The 21,865-nt window shown below is 39.0% G+C and overlaps 2 protein-coding genes across 4 annotated transcripts in view; one reads left to right on the forward strand and one right to left on the reverse strand.

Annotated features, from left to right (window-relative positions):
* Positions 1-859: 859 nt before the first annotated feature.
* LOC101858104 (39S ribosomal protein L4, mitochondrial) lies at positions 860-19,050 on the forward strand. 2 transcript variants are annotated; one of them, XM_005097845.2, is made up of 10 exons: positions 860-1,051; positions 4,478-4,547; positions 5,700-5,868; positions 6,863-6,914; positions 7,612-7,729; positions 8,009-8,115; positions 12,903-12,953; positions 14,354-14,412; positions 16,061-16,134; positions 18,656-19,050. In XM_005097845.2, exons 1-10 carry the CDS (start codon positions 974-976, stop codon positions 18,922-18,924), a joined length of 1,047 nt encoding a protein of 348 aa, XP_005097902.1. In that variant the 5' UTR covers positions 860-973; the 3' UTR covers positions 18,925-19,050. The 2 variants fall into 2 exon arrangements, with proteins under 2 accessions (XP_005097902.1, XP_035825548.1); XM_035969655.1 differs by lacking the exon at positions 4,478-4,547 and having other exon boundaries at positions 963-1,051.
* A 1,042-nt stretch (positions 19,051-20,092) lies between these two features.
* Positions 20,093-21,865, reverse strand: part of LOC101858340 (hydrolethalus syndrome protein 1 homolog) — a 28,847-nt gene continuing 27,074 nt past the window's right edge. For both annotated transcript variants that reach the window (XM_005097846.2, XM_005097847.3), the window contains one exon: positions 20,093-20,982. In XM_005097846.2, coding sequence (XP_005097903.1) covers positions 20,848-20,982 — 135 coding nt within the window. In that variant the 3' untranslated portion in view covers positions 20,093-20,847. The remainder of the gene's footprint in view (positions 20,983-21,865) is intronic.

Below are 21,865 nucleotides of genomic sequence, written 5' to 3' on the forward strand. Positions count from 1 at the left end.
CTCACAGTCTAGCCGTACTTATTCTTAATATGATGGCTAGACTGACCATTTACAAAAAATAGGCCTACTGAATTGTAAATATACATTTTTAGTGTGAAGTACCTTAAGTATTTGAATTTGAGATAAAACCAGGTGCCTTAATGACAGTGCATGTATTTTATACCTCAAGTCTAGCCGTACTTAAGTACGGGTAGACAGCCAGGCTAGCCGTACTTAAGGACGGCAGACTGTCAGGCTAGCCGTACTTAATATTGATGGCTGAATTGTAAATGGAATTTTTAGTTTGCAATGCCTAAAGTATTTGTATTTCAGACAAAACCAAAAGGTGCCTTACTGACTTGCATGTATTTGAACCTGAATAATTACTAGATCTAGATCTAATGAGACCTGTGTACTTAACAGGCTTGAGTCGATTGGGCCAAACCTAGATCTAAGTACGGCTAGACTCTCAGTCTAGCCGTACTTAAGTACGGCTAGCCACTTCAATTCATAATTCATGCAATTATAACAGAATCGATTCGCAAGGCTGATGCTTGACAATGATAGTCATTGTGCTTGATGAGAGTACAAGACCTGAACTTTAGGCTAGAGTACATGATGTTTATAAAATGTGTTGCTGAGTATGTATTAAGAAGATCCCAGATTGCATTGCAATTGTCCTTTCATATAAATAAACTTTTATTAACTTTTTTTCCCTGAAAATGTTGCGTTGGAATTGGAATTCAGGCGTATGTACTTCTAGAAGACGCCACAGAATTCTACACTAAGTGTAGAATTCTGTGGAAGACGCCCACTTCAAAACTTCGAATTGAAAATATAACGGGGAGCCCTCATCCAGTTAGGAAGGGAGACCACTGTCAATATAAATTGGTTGTTCAGCGCTGTCCCCATCATCAATGTCATTACTGTTGTTGTTGCCGCTGATGTAGTTATTTTTCATATTAAATGTTACTGGTCTGTCTTTCTTTCCAATATGTCACTCCCTGCGGCATGCAATAATTGCAGTAACCTTTTCAAAACGCTTGAAAGTGTTCTTTTCAAAAGAAGTACGGTAAGACTTAAAACTTGTAATTTAATTTGCATGGAATGAAGTTGGTGAAGCTGCAGCGAGCACCTAGCTCAGCAGCACATCTCAGTGATTGGCCCAAATATCTAGATCTAGATCTAGATATAGATCTAATCTAGATCTAGATTAGTAGTAGATCTAGAGTAACTGGCCCAACCCGCGACCACTTGTCGTATTTTGCTTCTCAGCGGTCTCTGTTGGCAAAATAGGTCACGCGATCCATGTTCAGGGCTGCTTCAGTGTGTCAACTCCTGGTTTATACCGTGATATCGTCACTCATTCCAAAACGTCATTCGCAGATTTCACCTTTTATCATTTTAATGTTCTGCCCTTGGCGCGACCGCATGTCGTAAGCTCGACCGCATACATAACAGGTGCTAGAAATTTGTTAGTACACTATTTAAAGGTTAAATCATTTCTTTAGCAAATTATGATGAAAACAATTATCTTACTAGATCTAGATATCTATAAACAGAGGAGAGACAAGTGGTCGCGGGTTGGGCCAGCTACTCTAGTTAAGTAACTGAAGAAAACTTCTTAAAGAATGTTTCCAAAAGCCTTTCACTTCGAACTCGACTGCTGCACTAGCAGACGACTGGCGTTCTCGGAAAAGGATTGGCCAAAAGTGGAACTAGACAAGGGATGTAACTCTAATAAAACAGATTGCACACGAGCTGCTCAAAAGGAAAAATGGGGAACTGGTTGTGCTCGGGGCACGGTCACGCCAAGGGCCGATATCTCTACAGATCTCTAGATATCTAGGTGAAGAATTTCCGCCATCTATTTTTGTCGTCTTCCAGGGCTTCCCTCACTGGCTGACTGGATCTCATCGTGGCGGGCCCTTGTGCGTGTGCGCGCGTGTGTGTGTGAGCACGTGCTTGTAGCTGTGTCTGTGTGTGTGCGTGTGCGCGCAGGCATGTGTGTGTGTGTGTATGCGTGTACAACTTTGAGAAGGTAAATTTATGGAACGAGAATTGCTGAGATTGTTTATAAAAGATCGCAAATAAATACAAAAAAACAAACACGACGAGATTCAGTCAACTGGACTGGCGAGGGAAACCCTAGTCAGTCTTGGGGGAAACTCCAGAAGACAACAAAAATAGATGGCAGAAATACGTCATCTATATTTTGACCAATCACAGAAGAGTGCTGTAGCTTCATGTATTTAATTTAGATCTAGAATCTAGATGAGCCTTTTCCAATAGGTGGGGGTTTCTTCGTATTTATACCTTACAAAATCCTTTCTTATTCCAATAAGAATGGTGCTACAGCTTTAAAATTTGTATATATATATATATATAGATATAGTAGTATATATATATATATATATATATATATATATATATATATATATTATATATATATATGTTGTGCTGATGATGTTTCAGCTATGGGAGCATAGTTCAGAAATAGCAGTCGGGCCATCAGAAGAAATCTTACAAATATTTTAAGTTCTGAAATCGAGATATATAAGCACTCCTCCTGTGCATCATGCAATGATTTGGGAAACTTTTTTTCTCGACTGACAATACGATCAGGCTGGGCAGGAGGCAGTGGTCAAACTACACACATCTGACTATTCAGGAAAGTTTCCATGCTAGCACACCACTCAAGCACTTTGAAAACACTTTAAGATTTCATACCCACATTACACTGAGCATCTGCACCGTTCTGAGCTCACATAAGTGGGGTAAAAGCTACCCTCAAATCGCACCCCTTCCCCCCTCCCTTGCTTGCTGGCATGGCATAAAGGTGAGAGCCAGTGAAGGCAAACTTTGGAATTTTGTTTCAGTTAAAAGATATCAGGCAAAGCATTTTCTGACTTTAACAGATCAAAACCCTGTGAAGGGAAGGAATTTTTCGGTCCTTTTTCCCAGGCTTAAAAGGTTTCAGTCTTGAACAGATGTATTAAAGAGGACTTATAAATAGGGAGGAGCGGGGAGATGCTGTCATGACTGGTTTCTGACTTGGACGGGTTTCCTTTTTCTATAAATGGCAGATTTGACTGTACAAGTATGTAGTATTTGCTTTTGTTAGCGAAATTGGATACACTCACTACTCGGACAAAAAATGTCTTCGAAAGTTAATTAACGGACACAGTTTTGTCATAAGATAAATGCACTGTGACTTTAAAAAAAAAGTGTTTTCTCTTGCGATACCCTAGAAGAGTCATTTTTAAGTCTAGAAATTGAAACATGAGAAGCCTATGTTGTGCAAATGCCCACCCTGGGATTGTATTATTGCCAGTCATTTTCCTGTGCTCTTAACTTTCAGTAGGGCTAGCTTACGCTACACTTCACTTCTTGACCTAATATGAATTGTACTGAACTGAACTATTCTGTAGGGGGCTCTCGTGGCATAGAGGTTAAGGTGTTAGCCTCTCTTTCAAAGGTCCCAGGTTCGAATCTGGGTAGTGACGACGGAAAAAGTTTCTTCTCTAATATTGTCTTGTGGTCTGCTTACGGCTCCACTTTCTGCCCCCTCCCCCTCACCTCCCTTGTCCCTTCCTCTGGGCTCCTGACTTGTTCTGCAGCCTCTCTACTGCTACTCCGTGGCTCCTTCAGCCTTCTTACTCCTGTCTTTCACACCCCTAATCTTATGTTAGAAAAGATCTACACTTACCCTTCTTGGACAAGGGCGAAAAATCTTGGATGTCTCGTGTGGAAGTTGCGCATGTTAAAGATCCCTTGGTGGTCTAAAATCGATTAGAGTAGGCTTTGGCTGCCACCCGAGCAAAATTCAACATTCCCTACCAACTGAAATGTTTGATGTGTCCCGCGCGCTCGACCTTCTAATAAAATATAACTTATATGCAGTTGTGGGCGCTGTATAACACTTTAGAAAAAAAGAACTATACTGTGGCACCTCATGAATGAAGCACGAAAGGGTGTTTGGATTGGGTGGGTGGAGGCTGTTCATTTATTGGGGAAAGTTTTTTATAGTTAAAAATAGCCCTGTGATACCATAGAATATTTACTTAATCTAAACTTAAAGCATAAAAGCTAGCATAGTCTTTTCACTAGTTCCTAGCATCTTTTATTATTCACTTTACTGTGAAAGCATATTCAATTTTGTTTCTTGTCTCATTGTAACCCTATTCAACTTGAGAGTTTATAAAGTATAAGATGAGCTAGTCACTATTGTGATTTTTTTATTTTTTGTTTCCCTGTTTCATTATGATAAGAAGGAGTTAATGCACATTATTATTTAAGGTATATAACTGCATTGAAATTTTGTCTATGTTAGAGGTAACATATGGGTCTTTTAAATCTTTCCTTCGCTGCTATTCCTTCAACCTTGAAACAAGAGTCATTAAAGATTAATAGAATGAGTGGACTTTTTTATACTGGAGTGAGAAGCAGTCTAATTTCATGAAATGTTTTTATAATTTCTTTGTTTTTTTTTTGTCAGGCCTTGCTGTCCGTACACAAATGCATCAAGCACTACTCAAGTGAAGCAGAAGAGAAGAGTGATGTAATAGGTAATGATGTGTTTCTTTCAAACCTTGTTTCTTTAAAAAGAATAAAAAGCAAAATGAAATAAAAACAGCTCTTTGTGAGTGAAATTAGTAGAGATTGACTTATGGTACACCGTCCCTAAATTTTCTCAAAGCGCTCATGGTAGTAAGATTTAGGATTAGTAAATTTTCAGAATCTTATCCAATGATTCAGTTGTGCTTGTAACAGTTACATTTATAGTTATTGATTTGTTTTGTGTATGCCATTATCTTTGAAACTGGAAATATTGAATATTGTTATATGTAATAAATGAACTTCTTTGCTCTCTTGCACTTGTGTACAGTACTGCCATTGCCAATTTAGAGTTGTTTTTGTAATCCTTTTAAAAAATAAATTAACTTCATTTACGTGCAGTGGTGGAAGGGGGTTGATTTAAAAGTCTGAAGCACACTGATAGTTTGCCTGTTGAGATACAGGAAACTTGGATACAACATTCTTAGACTCAATAAAAGAAGATGGGGTTCCCATTTTAAAAAAAAATTCGTTAAAATCATAGAATAACTTAGTTCACCACACATGGAATGGGCAAACTCAGATTCAACAAAGTTGCTTTCTGGGCGAACAGACCCACTGTCACAGCTTACTTCAACTACTCTGCGTCTGGGGACAATCAGTTGCCCTTCTCTGTGAATCATTACATGATACACATAGCCATCTTATGTGGTCAATTAAAGGCTTTCTTTCACATCAAAAGATGTGCTTTTGACACTTGCATAAATGTCAGATGGGCGGCTAGCATGTGTGGGTGTAGGTGTGGGTGGGTGGGTGGGACGGGATGCATAATTGTTAGAGGAGTGGAATGTCGGAGAAAGATTCAGGTGCAATGTACTCGTAAATGTTTGGCTGCGGCTATTGAACAGTGATAGCCATACGATAGATCTATGTAATGAGTTGTATGCTGGTCCATGGAAACAAACATTGCCCTGTGCTAGGCCCTGCACTTGGCAACTTGTTCAGCAGACAATGTGTTGTATGACGCAGGTGTGATTTTAGCAAATTGGCCATGATTTTAAAAAAAATATATGTAATTTATTTTTTAAGCATGGAATGTTGTTTTTGCTCTTGATTATGATTAGGAATGTGTTGTTAGTTTTCAGCTCAGTGATATTTTTCAGGAGATGAAAGCAAAGAAGCAAAGTTACCTTTAAAGGTATCCAGAGAATCAAAGTTTCCTGTAAAGCATAGTCACACCCGTCTCGCATGGCTGGAGTCAATGGACACACTTGAAGGGCAGAAACTAGGGATGGTAGATCTCCATCCTGATGTCTTTGCTACTTATCCAAGGTAATACTTGCCTTTAGATGCTTTATCACCATAGTGTACAGCTTAGTGTCAGTAATAAAAGAGGGAAAAACGAAACGGAAATTTGGCAAAAATCCTAAAGTGACTCACAAACATCTACTTTTTACACATATATTATATTATGGTATAAATTCTTTTTGATGGATACAGAAAATGCATAGAATTTTTTCCCGCTGACTTTTTACCAGATTATTAATTTTTTAAGGAAATTTCACCTAAAAAAAAGTAACTGTATTATGGATATTTATGTTACTTGTGACAGGCTCTTGATTTGAGAGTTTTGGACAGACTTCTACTTGCTCCAGGAAATGAACTGTTGTGTAGAGGTCAACTTTATAGGCTCTGATGGGGTTTGTGAAAGGACAATTTCAGATTTCTAAAGTGCGACATGTCCTTACCACTATGATGCCACTTACGACATAAATACAGTATAACACGTATAGGTTGAACACAGAAGACTCGAAATCACGCATCCGCCAAACTGTGCCTGCGGTCCCTTTTTTTCTTCTTTTTTATCTTTGTAAGATATCCCTTGAACTACCGAGGCCGGTCCCGACGAATTCAAGCTATCCGTGTTAAGTGTTATACTGTATATGACCCTCTATGACACCAGGTCAATATGCCACTAATTTTAGAATTGCTTTTTTTTCTCCTTTTAAAAAAAAACCTATTTAGTCCAGAGACCTTGCTAAAACGTAGTGCAGATTAGCTGGGGAAAAAGGAAAGTATTGTCAAGTTAAAAATTAGTAAAAACTGAATGCAAAAATTGGACAGTGCATCAGTAGGACACTATTGAGTTGGGTCAATCTCAAGATTGGCCAGCTTGGCTGTTTTGGTGTCTAGTGAGAAACATTATGACCCTATAGGTCATGTGTCATGAAATTTTCATATCTTTATGCTCCCAAACAATGCTGCAGTGAGGGCACATTTTTCCCCCCTTTCAATCCGAGCTTTTTTTTTCCTTGCTCCTTTACAGAATCGATGTCCTTGCCCAGAATGTCAAGTGGCAAAAACTGTACAGACACATAGTAAGTGTTTCTATGTTCTTACCTACTTCCATCTTTTGGCTGTGAACCAGATGCTTTTGAGGAAGAATTCAAGCACATGTTGAGATTGTTTGTATCAGTTCTCAGTTGGTTGTGATTGTGAGACATTTGGATTCCTCTCTCATGACGTTGATAAGTATTATAGAATGCTTTGATGGAGTAGAAAGTTTGTAGTTTAAAGATCGTCCTCCTGTATACTGCAATGTTTCTTGACTCAGCTGATTCAGCACAATCTGTTTAATTAAATATATAACTGAATTATGTATAGACATATAGTAATCACAATCTCAAAGTGTACTGAAATGGTCTCTGAGCATGACAGTTTTATACTGGAAGTGTCATATTTAAAAACAATTCATTTAATTTTGAATACAATATATTCATTATAATTATTTAATGCAGACTGCAGACTGTTAACAGGTTCATTTCTATTTGAATTGCTAGGGAGCGGGGGGTTAACATTTAAGGTCTTCCGACAGTGGAATGGTAAATAATATGTCAGTTCATAATGAAAAGATAAGATTATGTACTTTTACAGAAGTTTTGACTCTTTGGAAGAAGCCACACATCAGTTCATTTGTGCAAGATTCTTTTTAAACCTTAGTTTGGGTGGATCGGATCATAATTATTGTCGATGTTGCATGTTTTGATGATGTATTAATGTTCCTTTTGTCCCCAGGACTACACATTTGAGCCCTCACGAGCTGAGCTACGAGGAGGGGGCAGGAAGCCATGGCCCCAAAAGGGAATGGGCAAAGCGAGGCATGGCAGCATCAGGTCTCCACTGTGGCGAGGAGGTGGGAGAAACTTTTTTACAAAACATAATTTTTCTGTACCTGCATGTGTCACTTCACTATAGAAAGGATCCACCACATGGCAAAGATAAGATTCACAACTTGTTATTTTCACATGTATTTTCTGAACCAAACAAAATAATACTGCATTATGTTATAGCTAGTATAAGGAATGCATTACATATTGATAAGACACCATCTTTATTGGCTTTTTAAGATGTCCTTCTTATTATTTTGTTTAGACTCGTTATTCATTTTCAACATTTGAATCTGTTTTGGCAGGTGCCACTGCTCTTGGGCCGAGAGGTCCTACAAACTATTTCTACATGTTGCCGAAACACTACAGGGCACTGGGTCTCCGAGTTGCTCTCACTTGTAAATATGCACAGGTAACTGGTCATATTATTGATTCATTCAAATGTCAGCTGAAGTCATTTCTGTTTTTAAATGAATAGGATGAATATATGGAGTGATTTTCTTTTAGTCAGAACACAACGTTTTATGTTACTGTTGCACGTTGTACTGTATTGTAAAGCGCTCAGAGCCTGTGCACTTTAATCGGGGTTGAGCGCTATATTTAATGTCATTTATTGTTGTTACAGTGGGTGTCGCATTCAACGAGGTTGCCGGGACCGGCTTGTTGTCCTCGTTGGATCCGACCTCTCGTTGAACATGACTAAGGCTCAAGAAAAGAGACAAGTTATTATATTGTTTTACACGATGTACCAATACCAGTAATTAAAACAGTTTTTCCCCCTTAGGATGAAAATCTTAAACAGCATCAGTGTGCACATGTTTGAGCTGTGTTCTAACCGTCATTTCTGCACTTTTAAATTAGGTAGCGTAAACACGGCCTCGGGGCACTCGCGGCCTTCCGACCGCGTGGTATCGGTAAAATCGGGTTAATTCCGATCGCTGTTTCTTTGCTCTTTCGCTATAAAACACCAAATGCCGTACACCTTGTAAAAGTTCAGCTTTTCCTCGTTACAATGGTGTAAGTTGTTTATATGTCCGATTAGTAGGAGCTGGAGAATCGCCGGCGAAAGCGAAGCCCCTCGCGGTCAGAATGCAAGGTCGGCTGGTTGAAAAATTGACACGCGTGCATTCAAATGCTTCGCGGAACGAGGGATGATTAAATACCGTCTTTTCATTGGCGGAGAACTGTAGAGCTTTAAACAGGCTTTCCCGTGATATAAGTTTTGTCTTTGGCGTCTTTATAGAAAGCTTTTAAAAATACCGTCAAAATGTTTAAAGATCACTTTTTAATTTTACACAAAATATGTAAAATACCGGCTTATAAAAAATATTAAATAAAAGATCAGTTCATTTCCTATTATAATAAAGTAATTAAATTGGAATTATTTTACATCAATCCTTCCGCGAGAATCAGAAAGCATGTGACCCCGCACGCGGGGTACACTACAGTAAAGAGCCGACTCACTCGCCGCGGGGGCCGGTGCGACGCCGGCCGGGTCAACGCTCGGTGTTTTTGTCGAAATAACGACAGATATCGTGTTTGAGGTGATAAAGTACTGATTTGTAAAGATCTCACAGTCTTGAAAAAAATTATGCTCCATATATTTGTTATAGTGATTGTACTCTGTTAATGTGGAGATGTTTAGTGGACTTGTTACTTTTTTATTGTCTGTCAAACATAGGGTTGCAGCCAGTGACTGACTTTAACAAATTTGATCAAATTTTAAACAACTACAATTTTCTTAAAAATTGACGGAGATGTTAAAGAATGGTACCAAAATGCTCAGTGGATATAGGCCTTTCAAATGGAACAGATAAATTTGGCATACAGCTAGTTTGAAAATTTAGTTTCTGGTACCTATTTAAATATGTTTTTTCCCGCAACACTTCTCGTGTGGAAACATACCCTCTCACATCTAGGCCTAGATCTACTTAAAGTAAAGGTGGAAGCTTGGATTTTCTGATCAGGGAAAGAAAAGAAAATTGAACAAAATGAAGGTCTCGATCTAGACCTACCCATCCAGAGTTCATCCAGTTTCACACAGCCCGCATTGCGTTCCCACCCACCCCCTCCCATCCCTACCGTAGGATAACCCTCGCCCATCCTCATGGCTTTGGCGCCCATATTAGGAAGCACACTAGATCTAGCAATACAATGTGTTGGGAATCGAGGATGGGCCTCGTGCTTTGCGTGAGATGGAGAGAAAGGAGAAAAATTCTTCGCTTTTGGGGCCGCTAATTGCTTTTATTTGGTTATAGCAACCTCGTTGAAATTCTTAGGATACTCCTCATACATCTCTTGATGAAAGTCCGGACTTCCTTCAGTACTGTCTTTGTTGTCTTCCAAGTTTCGCAGCCGTAGAGGAGCAGAGACTTGACATTGGAGTTGAAGAGTCGATTCTTGGTTTGCAGTGAGATGTTGCTTGCTTTCCAGACTTTTGATAATTGATTGAATGCTGACCTTACCTTGACGGTTCTTGCTTTAACATATGCTTCGGTTCCACCTTTACCATCGATGACACTTCCTAGGTAGGTAAAGGAGTCCACTTCTTCCAGGGGAGTGACTTCCACTGTCACAGCAGGGCTTGAAACTTTTCCTAGCTTCACTTCTTTCGACTTGCCCGTATGTATTCGTAGGCCGACACTCCTTGATAGGCTGTTGAGTTCTTTGGTCTTTTCTTGCATCTGAGCATGTGTGTGAGAAAGCAGCGCAAGGTCATCGGCGAAGTCCAAGTCATCCAGCTGCTGCCAAGGGATCCACTGTATTCCATTACGCTTGCCTATGGTGGCTTCTTTCATGACCCAGTCAATTGCCAGTATGAAGAGAAAAGGTGAGAGCGAGATTCCTTCTCGCACTCCTGTCTGTACCTGGAATGGTTCTGAGAGTTGACCTTCATGAAAGACTTGGCAGTTTTTTCCATCATAGGTGACCTTCACAAGCTTGACAATTTTTTCAGGTATTCAATAATGCCACTTGAGTTCCCACAGAATTTCCCTGTCCATGCTGTCAAATGCTAGCTTGATTCTCTCCAGGAGTATCCTGTTAAAGACTTTCCCAGGTGTGGACAGGAGTGTTATGCCTCTGCAGTTGTTACAATTGCTGAGGTCTTCATTCTTTGGCAGCTTGATTAGGTGGCCTTCCTTCCAGTCTGATGGTATTTCCTCTTCTTGCCAAACCTTTTCGGAGAGAGCATAGAGAATTCCACTACTGTATCTTTGTCTGCCTTAAGGGCTTCTGGTAGTATATGGTCGGGACCAGCTGCCTTGTGGGACTTCAGTGATGTTATAGTTGCAGCAATTTCCTCTCTTGAAGGTGGTTCTGTAACTATTGGGAGGTCATTTCTGGCTGGAAGAATTTCTAGTTGTTTTTTTGGAGGTGATCTGTTCAAGAGTTGATCAAAGTGTTCTCTCCATCAGTTAAGCTGCCCCTCTAGGTTGAAGATAGTCTTTCCCTCTTTGTCTTTCACTGGTAGAGTGGTCTTGCTGAACCTACCTGAAAGCGTTTTTGTTGTCTGGTGTACAATCCGCAAGTGCCCGTCTGTTGCTGCTTTCTCTGCCTATTCGGCCAGGCCATTCAGGTAGGTATTCTTGTCCTTCTTGATGGAATTCTTTACATCCCGGTTTACTTTGGTGTTCTCTTATTGTGCAGTGAGTTTCTCAGTTCTGGTACGGCTGTTGTTGACTTGGGCCTTCAGGTCTCTTCTTCTTTTGACTTTGTCTAGAGAGTCCTGTGAAATCCATTCATTCCTAGTGTTGACTTTGGGTCCTAGGGTGTTCTGGCAAGTTGCATTTACCGCCTCTTATATCTTGTCCCAGTGTTCATTTACTTCACATTCATCCAGATTTTGAAGGACTTGAAATCTGTTCTTCAGTTCCAACTTGAATTCATTCTTCTTTACTGGGTTTTACAGAAGGGGCACTTCATACTTTTGACGACTCCCAGTTGTGACTTGTGCATACCTTCTCAGTTTCAGTTTTATCTTTCCTAGGATCAAATGGTGGTCTGATTCGACGTCTGCTCCTTGTAAGACTTGGACGTCCTCCAGTGAGCGTCTAAACTTTCGGGAGATGCAAAAATGGTCAATCTGGTTTTCAATTGTTCCATCCGGGGAGACCCAAGTGGCCTTATGAATTCTTTTTAAAAGATTGTTCCTCCAATAACCAAGTTTTTGAATTTACAAAAGTTTTGGAATCTTTCTCCCTTGTCATTTGCCTCTCCCAATCCATGTCTGAAGTCTTTTATACTTGACCGATTAATTCAGATCCTGAAAACAAGTTTTGTGCTCCATTCTAGTGTCTTTAGGCCAATCCCAAAGGGGGGAACATTTCTCGTTCATGCACAGTAAAATTGTAAATGAGCTGATTCATCAATGCCACGCTAATAACTGTGCCTGATCTACAACAGAGAACTGCTGCTTTTTCTTTCCTAATCCTTACTATTGTCCTTTTTTCCTCTACTTCTTTTGTATGTTGGGCACACTCTTGTGACCCACTACTTCCGGGGTGCCTTGTTAGTCGAAGCAGACTTTGTGCTGTTGAAGCTAGAGAGGTGAGCAGAGTCAGTCTGATTCCCTGTAAGGACTTCTCTGTTGACATCCACCCCTTGGCATTCATATGACCTTATGCAGTTGCGAGCGCCATAAATCCTCTACTAAAACTAAAAACTAAAGCTTCTATTGTCAACATGGGTTATCTGCCTTGAAAGCATCTTTTTCTATTTGAAAGTAAAAGATCAAAACGGAATTCCACATCCTTGCCATCCTAAGAAAAACGAGTAACTCCATTTGACCTTGCTTTACAGGGTACGTTAAAATCATTAAAGTTACTTACTTTTTGTGGACAGTGACAGTGTAATGATATATAATGTAGGCCATACCAGATATGGCTGTCACATAGTACTCAATGACACGGAGAAAACTGATTTACTGATGGTTGCATTTTCTTAAAAGAAATTTGCAAACACTGAATTGCCTATATATTTAAAAAAAGGTGGGGGGGTGGGGGGGGGGAGAGATTTCAGTCGATTTTCTAGTTTTACAATCAATTAAGCTATTTAGAGTGATTTTCTTTTATGTTCTGTCGATTTATGATGCTGATGTTTTGAGGGAGGAGAGGAGTGGCTAAGATTCACCACATAGAATATCTCTGCCATATTTTTCTTTTAACCCTTTATACAAGCAATTATTTGTTATTACTTCAGAATGATCTTGTGATTGTGGATTCCCTCGATATCCCCACGTCTGATCCTGAGGTGAGCAGTATCTCTTTTTTTTGCTTGGTAGTGATTTTTATTGATTTATTCAATCTTGAGATAATATTGGAAAGCCTTATATGCTATTGATAAATTTATGAAATAACTTGAGATTAATGGTTTTTTTTGTTAATGTAATTTTTAGTACATGCTTTTAAAATCTTTTTGAAGTAATGATTATTGTTACTTTTTTAAGAAAAAAAGATATGTTCCTAAAATAGATGATCTAAGTGTATTTTTGTTTCCTCAGTTTTGCAGTTTATTATTAGAGAGACTAAGTAAAATGCTACCCTATAAACGCTCACTTTGTTGCACTATTATTAAAAGAAGTAGGCTCTTTTGAAGTAGGCTTACAAATTTAAAAAGACTAAAAAATTTTGTTTGAAAAAATAGTCGAAACTGCCTTAACGGAAACTTGTGTAAAATGAAAACCTATCTTAACAGAATCTCCCCGCTCCCCCCTTTATATATTCCTCTTTAATTACCTGTATAAAACGGAAACCTGTCCAACACGGAAACGGAAAGAAAAATCCACTCCCTTCCGAGGGTTTTGCCTGTCTAAGAAGGAAAATACTTTGCCTGCTCAGCCCTAATTTGAAACAGAACTCGCAAGTTTGGTTCTGTCGGCTCTGTCTAAATTTAACACCATGCAACCAGGCGAGGAAGGGTAGTAGGGGTGAAATTTGGGTGTAGATGTTACCCCATCTATGTGAGCCCTGAGCGATGCAGATGGTCAGGGTAGTGTGGGTGTGAAGTCTCATTTCACGAGTGCGAGTAGCAAACCACCACGGAAACTTTCCTGGGGAGCCAGAATCCAGATAGGTGTGAAATTAGTTTGACCAATGCCTACCGCCCTGATCATACGGTCAGCAGAGAAAAGAGTTCCTCAAATCATTGTTACATGGCAATGAGGGGTGGCATTGGTTGACGGTGCTTGTTACACCGGTGGATGGGGCTAAGGGTGGAAGCAAAGGAGATGTTCATATGTTCCTGTTTTTAATAGGTCAAACAGTGGTCCTATGAAATGCAAGCGCTGGTGGTAATTGGATAAGTAAGACTGACATGTGTCATTATCAGAGGGTATAGCAGGTGAGACGTGTGAAGTTTTGACCACTGCTTGCCAACAGGACAATCAACCCTTGATCCCACCAGCTGGGCCTTTGAAACCCCCCTCCATCTGCCCTAATTTCCCCTAAGACGGAAAATGTCTAAGATGGAATTCTTTTCTGGCTCCCTTGCGATTCCGTCTTACACAGGTTCGATTGTATATTATGGTGACAAAGGTACGTCTTTTCTTCTGGTATCATATCTATGTAACCTGACACTCAAAGCATAAAAATGCTGCTCACATATTTTTCCTGCTTTATATGAGAAATAATTTTTTGCTTTTTGTTTGACAGTTCTTGACAGATTTGGCAGATGTCAGATTCTGGGGTTACTCTGTGCTTTTTGTGGATGAGTATGTATTAAATAGAAAATCTTTGTTCTATCATCTGATTTAAATGGTAAAGGGTCACAATTGTCTGTTAAATATAGTACATACATGAAAGTTCACCTGACAATTCATGTATCATAAATTAAATGCATTATTGCTTCCTGCCTTTTGGTTTATTTCAGACAGTAAACCGATGGTGATCGTTAACTGCTTTAAAGAAGTGGGGGGGGGGGGTGTAAAGTTCTCTTGAAATATGAAATTGCACTGTTTAACTTATCTGACTCTTGATTTGCGTTAATTAAATATTAAACCTTGACTATGGAGGGAAAGGGGAGGGGAGAGTGTTCATTTGTGACTATGTGTGTGTGTGTGTGTGTGTGTGTTTGTTTATTGCCATACTTTATACATGATCCCAAGAAGTTTCTTTCTTTACTACTTTTCTATTATCATCTCTTGTGTATCATGACAATTTTCGTCTTTGCTCCATGTCTCTTTGGACAGAAAGAAGAGGAGTTATACTTTTGATGAAACACACTGCTTATTTGAAAATGAATTATTAGTTTCTTAGAGAACAGTATATGCATAGTTTGCCATATTAAGATTACCCCCCTCCCTCCCTTGAATTTTCCTAGTACTAGTATACATGATTCCTTGCAAGAGATAATAATTTTGCAACATATGTGTCTGTCCATGCGCTACATTGTGTCCTCTGGAAAAATATCTCTGAATTGGGAACGGGAAAATCAGGTCACATCATACAGATTGAGGGTTTTGTGTACCAGCTGTAATTGTTGTTCTTGATTTGCATACACCAAATTATGTATAGGCTGTAGTCTAAATAAAACATTTAAAATACATTGGAGTGTAATAAAAAAAATTGTGAAAAGTTATAACCCCCATTCAACATAACTGTTAACCCTTCAAGAGGTGAATTAATTTGCTGTGTCTGGTCCCCTAGAGGCGAATTAATTTGAGAACTTCATGAAAATTATGAAAAATGCTTTTAACTTTCTTAATTTTAACATTAGAAATATGAGTCAAACATCATTGAACTGGAAATTGAGTGAAGAAAAAACATGAGTTAAAAGTTTTCAAAACAATTTCTTGTCATAGATTTAATTTGTTTGTTTGTCAGAGTGTCTTTGCCTCTGTGTTAGCCCTGATGTTGTGGTATCAAATTTTTCCTAGTCCTAGTGTGAGTGATACAGTTCAAAGCAGCCAGGGACACAGAGGGCTATATACCAGACCTCACACATTTTATACTGAAATGGAGTCTCTTTCCTCTTGAATCCCTACTATCCTGATAAAATGCGTTGAACAGGTTGCAAACATTCACATTTGCAGCCATTTCAGATTCGATTACTGCCTTAGAGACTGATGTAAACAAATTCCTAGACTGTTCATTTTCTTTTCCAATTCTGAGTCAAAATTCTTGTTTGGGGTGGGAAATGCTAGGAAAACCATTTCCGGTGGTTCCGTACACAAAATTGGTCTCAAGTACGCGTGTTCACGATCGCAAGATATCCTCTGGGAGACAGTCGTGACATCGCGACTTTGCGATGTGTTAAAATAGTTTGCAAATTTGATAAAAAAACATCACAACGATGCTTTCTACTTATGCTTACTTTTAGTGAACTCTTTTGCTGATACTTTTGTTACTTTTCAATTTCAGCACCGACTTCATGCCTGAGAACACTGCCCTGGCTACCAGTCAGATCACTGGCTTCAACCTTATGCCTGCTTATGGTAAGCTACTTGTCTACTGAAACTCATGAGATCCTTTCCCTGCAATGTTTTCTTTACCTGTCATTTGTTCGTTTTATTAGGCTGAATGGATCTTGGCTGAAATCCAAGGAATTATTTATTTGCTGTATGGGACAGAAGTTTGAAGAGAATGCTAGAAAGCTCCCCTTTTGAGTTTAGAAAGTGAAGCTGACGACATAGAAGCAGAAAATCTTTTTTTTTTTTTTTCATTTTTATGATGTCGTAGAATGATATTATAAATTGGAGCCGTTACACATTTGGTCAATTTAAATTTTGTACTCTCACTATGCCCCTGTGGTGAGGTCTTTAACTCACTGAGCATCACGCCCCGATTTGCCTCCAAGCCCCAGGGGACCACCCATTTCCCCCACTTTTTGAACATTCATAAAAAATTGAAATGAAATGCTATTTCTTTGAAATTTTTTGTGCTATTTAATAAGATATGGGTTCAACAGACACAATAAACACATTTTGTGAAGAATGAAAGACCAAAAATGTATGGGACAGAAAATTGGGATAAATTTGCCCCAGAAAAAAAAAATTGAAAAAAAAAAGGTAGTGATGTGACAAAGCAGAAATCTAATAAAGTTACACAAAATGGTTGTGGCAGTGTGTGTTTGAGTGTAGGAGAATGAAGCATGAGTGTGTACAGTGAAGTAGCATAAAAATGTAAGTGATAATTAATTTTGAAAAAGAAAAAAAATATAGATCTAGAATCTAGATCTTTCTTGGTGACAGGCTGAAAAGTATTTTCATTGTCAGTGCTGCTAGTGCTAGGAATAGATCTGTCAATATATTATTATGTCCCAGGTCTCGGTACATTATATATCTTCTCCACTTTGAGGGCTGATTTGAACTAGAGTTTAATACTGAAGCTAGATTTATCATTCATCATCCCCAGCCGGATCAGTCAGATTCACGGTCGAGAGACGATGTTGGTCTAGACCTAGATCTAGGTCTAATGTAATTTTCTCAGTCATCTTCATCACTGCGTGGCGAATTCATATATTGATTTATGAAGTTATCTATCTGATACTTCACTGTCACTTAAAATCTTCACCAAAATTATGGAGAGTTTCAATAAACTTCTACACAACTCGCCGTGCCATGCTTCGCGTACGAGAAACAACAACAAACTTACTTTCTGTTGTTCAGTCCGTTGGACAAATAAACATGTGGATAACTTGAGAACGACAGATGTGCGCCATTGGCCGATGTTTATAGTAACAGCCATCTTGTTCGACGTCATTGAGGGATTCCCACTTTGTTGTCGTTCATGGTGGCAACACGACCGCAAAGCACTATTGCATTATTTTTAAAGCCTGTAGCCTACAGTGGCATGGTGGCGGAGTGGTTAGTGCGCTTGACTCCAAAACAGAAAGTCCAGGTTTGAGCCTCGGTTCGGCCCCGGATTTTTTTTTTCGCCCCCTCCTGCCCACCCACCTGTGTAATGGGTACCTGACTTCGAGTTGGGAAAGTAACGGACTAATTTTAAAAAAAAAAAAAAAAATTTTCTAAAAAAATATATAAGATAACTAAAAAAGCATGTGATGTCGTGACTTTGATGGATTTAAAAAACATACAAAAAATTGGTCATTTTCCTACAATGGCCGCCATTACCATGGCAACCGCTAGATTCATCCACAAAATAGATTTTTTAAATCCATCAAAGTCACGACATCACATGCTTTTTCAGTTACCGTATCTTATATATTTTTTTGAAAAATAAATTTAAAAAATAGTCCTTTACTTCCCCGACTCGAAGTCAGGTACCAATTACAGGTGGGTGGGCAGGAGGGGGCGAAAGAAAAAAAATTAGTGGCCGAACCGAGGCTCGAACCTGGACTGTCTGCTTTGGAGTGAGGCAAGCGCACTAACCACTCCGCCACCACGCCACTGTAAGCTACAGGCTTTAAAAATACTGCAGTTGTTCTTTGCGGTCGTGTTGCCACCGTGAACGACAACAAAGTGGGAATCCCTCAATGACGTCAAACAAGATGGCTGTTACTTTAAATATCGGCCAATGGCGTACATCTGTTGTTTTCAAGTTATCCGCATGTGACGAATAACCCATTTATTCACACTAAAAGTGGTGAATTTACACAAACCACAAAGAACTAGCTTGTTGATATCTACCACTGGGGCTATTTGCAAGCATTTTTGAACTGCTAGGTTTACTTTATAGTCAATTATAGTTGAACCCGCGTACGCTGCGGTTGTGGTCCGCGGCGCGAATTTTACCGAACCGGGTATGCTGCGGGAGCGGTGCTCAGTGAGTTAAAGGACATCATACATTGCAGAAGCGTGCCCCTTGAAAGATCTGCTGTTGTATGTTCAGAGAAGCTTTTGGTACACATGTGTGGGATGAGGGAGGGTAGTGGGTATTAAGTAACAATTTGAAAAACTTAGTTGCCAAGTTTTTAAAAAATAATGTGAATATGGAAAAAACATTATGAGGAATGGAGCCTGAACGTTGTTCTGCTTTTATTCCTTTAACCCTTAGGTCTGAATGTGCACTCGATGCTGAAACATGAGACTTTGGTGCTGACGTTGGCAGCCTTGGACAAGATTGAGGGCAAACTGTTGGAGGAACTTCATTCTACTGAGAGGAACACCAAGTTTGTGAACACTTTGAAGCCGGAGGACTTCAGAAAAGAACCAAAGAAAGACTACACCATGTACAAAAAATTCACACAGCCCTTGGAATACAACAGAAACTTTTATGACCAAGCCACTTTTTATGAAGACTCGGAGGACCAACCAGAGAGTTGAATGCTTCTCTTCCATCCTTTTTAGTTGAGAACCATGGCAAGTGCAGATTTTGGTTGAGGACTGCATTTGATGTCAAATTGTACTCGTGTCAATTTTTATCACAAATAGATTTCACATAATTACTGACACTGCTTTGACTTTGTTTTTAAAATTTATTTTACTTTTCTCTGGGGAGATTTTATAAAGTAGATTTATAGAGAAGTATGGGTTATAAACACAATGGTGATTGGTCATTGTACGGTACGAGAAAGAGGTGATATGTCATTGTACGGTACGAGAAAGAGGTTGTTGTTGTTGTTGTTATCGATCCAGCAACAGCTGGGCTCTCGCCCTTGTCCAATGCCATGTAGTGATAAGTGCAGGTCTGCTGCAGTTGCTGTAATGTTTCATAGAGACGAGAAAGAGGTAGAATGACAGAGACAAGATAAGATAAATCTTTATTGTTCAGGTCCTGGACTACTAGAGACTCCTTCCCACCATTTGCTTCACAGTGGGAGAAGAGCAATTTTGTCATAATGATCAGTAATGCCTTAAAACCCCATTGACATAATTTGGATAATTTAGGAGTAGGAGGTGGGCTGCTTTAATCCTTCCTGTCAGTGTCGGGGTCAACCTGAGCTGAGTGGAATAGAGTCCTAGATACCCAATATAATAACTTTACCTGCATGAGAATTGAACTCATGATTCATGACTTCTTTACGTAACGGCGAAGGGCCTTGCCATAGAGCACCACAGAAGCCTATGCAATTGTATCAAAACAGGTGAGCTAGAAGACTTGTCAGCACATTTCAACACTTGACTGTGATTAAGTCGCTTGAGCGCAATGGCCTTCAGACTTCAATCACAACTCTCCGCTTCGAGAGTCAGCGAGAGTAATAAGTTGTGTTGAAAAACTCTCCGGGTGTCTGGCCATGACTAGTTTTCACTAGAGAGACAAATCAACTGCTTAACTAAGTGTAAGACTCCTCCATGTGCCATTTTAAGAGTCCTTATTTAATATGAGAGTTAGGAATACCTATCCACGAACAAGTAGACACTTTGATCTTGTTTGTTTATAATTTCTTTGAATCAGACACCTCTTGAAATAGATCATGACTGCAAACAAAAGTAGAGCCTGCCACCCACAAATATATTGCACACACAACAAAGACAAGACAAGAATCAGATATTTAAGTATGCAAATCTTTTTTAATGTGTAGGTCTTCAGTTTTGTTTACAGCAATAAATACATTGATATCCTCTGAGATGGACAGACATAAATAAATGTGAGATTAGTTGCCACATACAATGCACTAAAGATCCTGAGGAGGTTGCCAGTAAAAAATATCAAGAAATGACAAAATCATCGCTTAAAAAATTTCTGTTCTATAACTGTTTAAAAAAAACTAACCAAAATTTTAAGATCTTTTTTCTAACATAACTAATGTGATTGCAAAATTTTCCAAATTATTCTTCTCATGCAAACTGCAGAGGGATAAGATGGTTTAAAATTTATGCCATTTCTGTTTTTTATGTTACAAGCTAGTCCTATTCAAAGCAACTTGACCACAACCTACAGCCATAATTAAATCTATGTTAATGCAGTGCATCTAATACTGATAATTATGTCTCACAGGAAATACCAGAACAGTTTATATTGTAGCAGTGTGATCTCCAGACAGGACTCTTGCTATACATGCTTGTAATTACTTCTACATAACCACTGTACTAGGAAAAACTGCTTGATAAAAAGAAGTGCGAATAAATTCATACGGATAATGATAAATGCACCAAAATCTTCATTTAGATGAGCAAATCATGCGATGGAATATGTACATATAATTTATTTAGTTCAAATCATGTCAACGATAGTGAAAAATACAGCTAATTAAAAGAAGATAAAAACCTCCCATCTAGATAGATTGTTTGCAGCTAATGTTGTTCTCAAGTCTCGTGATAGAATCCATGAGGAGGCATTTCATATCGTTCTAGGCACTGTCGTACTTTCCATCTCAGGGCATTTCGAGGTTTTTCCGTGGGAACAACATATCTGTTGGGCACATACACTTTGTGGTCCACCTGGAAAAACATGATTTTGCTATGCTTGAGTATAAAGAAGCACATCAACACATCAGCCATTAGAACCATGACAGCACATTTGTTTGTGTGAAGGGTGACTGACTGGCACAACTGCGATACACAAAATATAAAGTTGTCTGGGACGCGTTGAAATACCACCAAATCTACATATTTCTTCTCTCCCTGGAGAACACAAAGCTTTCAAATAAATAATGAATATCACCACTACACTTACACACCATCTTTTCCTTTTTCTTGGAGCGCAGTGAAATCTGACAGATACCCCGAAAAATATATTAATATTATGAACTATTATCATAATGAAAACTGCACAGCTCAACCCCCACCCCCCAAAAGCCAAGTGTCTGCATCAATGGACTTTTGCGAAAAACTAATTTTTAGTGGGAGGGCTTGATTTTACTCATGGAAGAGGAAAAGAAAACAAATGAAAATGCCAAAAGATTTTCTTTGCTACGGATACTTGTTCGTTTGGACCACTTTCTTGGTCACTTGGGTTTCATTTCCACACGAGGCAAAACATTCTTTCAATCTTTCTCAGGGACAAAAAATAAAACAGCATCTGTTCTGTGGTGTAGTGGTTAGACCTTCGGTGTCACATGCACGAGCCTGAGTTTGATTCATGTTTTAGTAAGTGTTTTACGGCACTTGTAACACAATAATTAAAGGTCATATCAGTGCCGAAGACTAGAGGCATTACAAGAGAGTAACAAACACAAAATAGAAGGAGGGGAGATCAGGACGACAGATGTTTGATAGGAAAGAAAAAGCAAACCACACCAGAGCACCCACCAACTACCCACTTTGATTCATGAGCAGGAAGAATTTTTATACAGTGTCTCAATCTTTCTACTAGGATGTCGTT

The sequence above is a fragment of the Aplysia californica genome, unplaced genomic scaffold, assembly GCF_000002075.1.
Source record: "Aplysia californica isolate F4 #8 unplaced genomic scaffold, AplCal3.0 scaffold00165, whole genome shotgun sequence".
NCBI classification, from domain to species: Eukaryota; Metazoa; Mollusca; class Gastropoda; order Aplysiida; family Aplysiidae; genus Aplysia; species Aplysia californica.

Coding starts and splice junctions, on each gene's coding strand:
- LOC101858104 (XM_005097845.2), top strand. CDS start 974: ATGTCACTCCCTGCGGCATGCAATAATTGCAGTAACCTTTTCAAAACG. Junction 5,869..6,862: donor GTCTTTGCTACTTATCCAAG/GTAATACTTGCC, acceptor GCTCCTTTACAG/AATCGATGTCCTTGCCCAGA. Junction 8,116..12,902: donor TCACTTGTAAATATGCACAG/GTAACTGGTCAT, acceptor TTATTACTTCAG/AATGATCTTGTGATTGTGGA.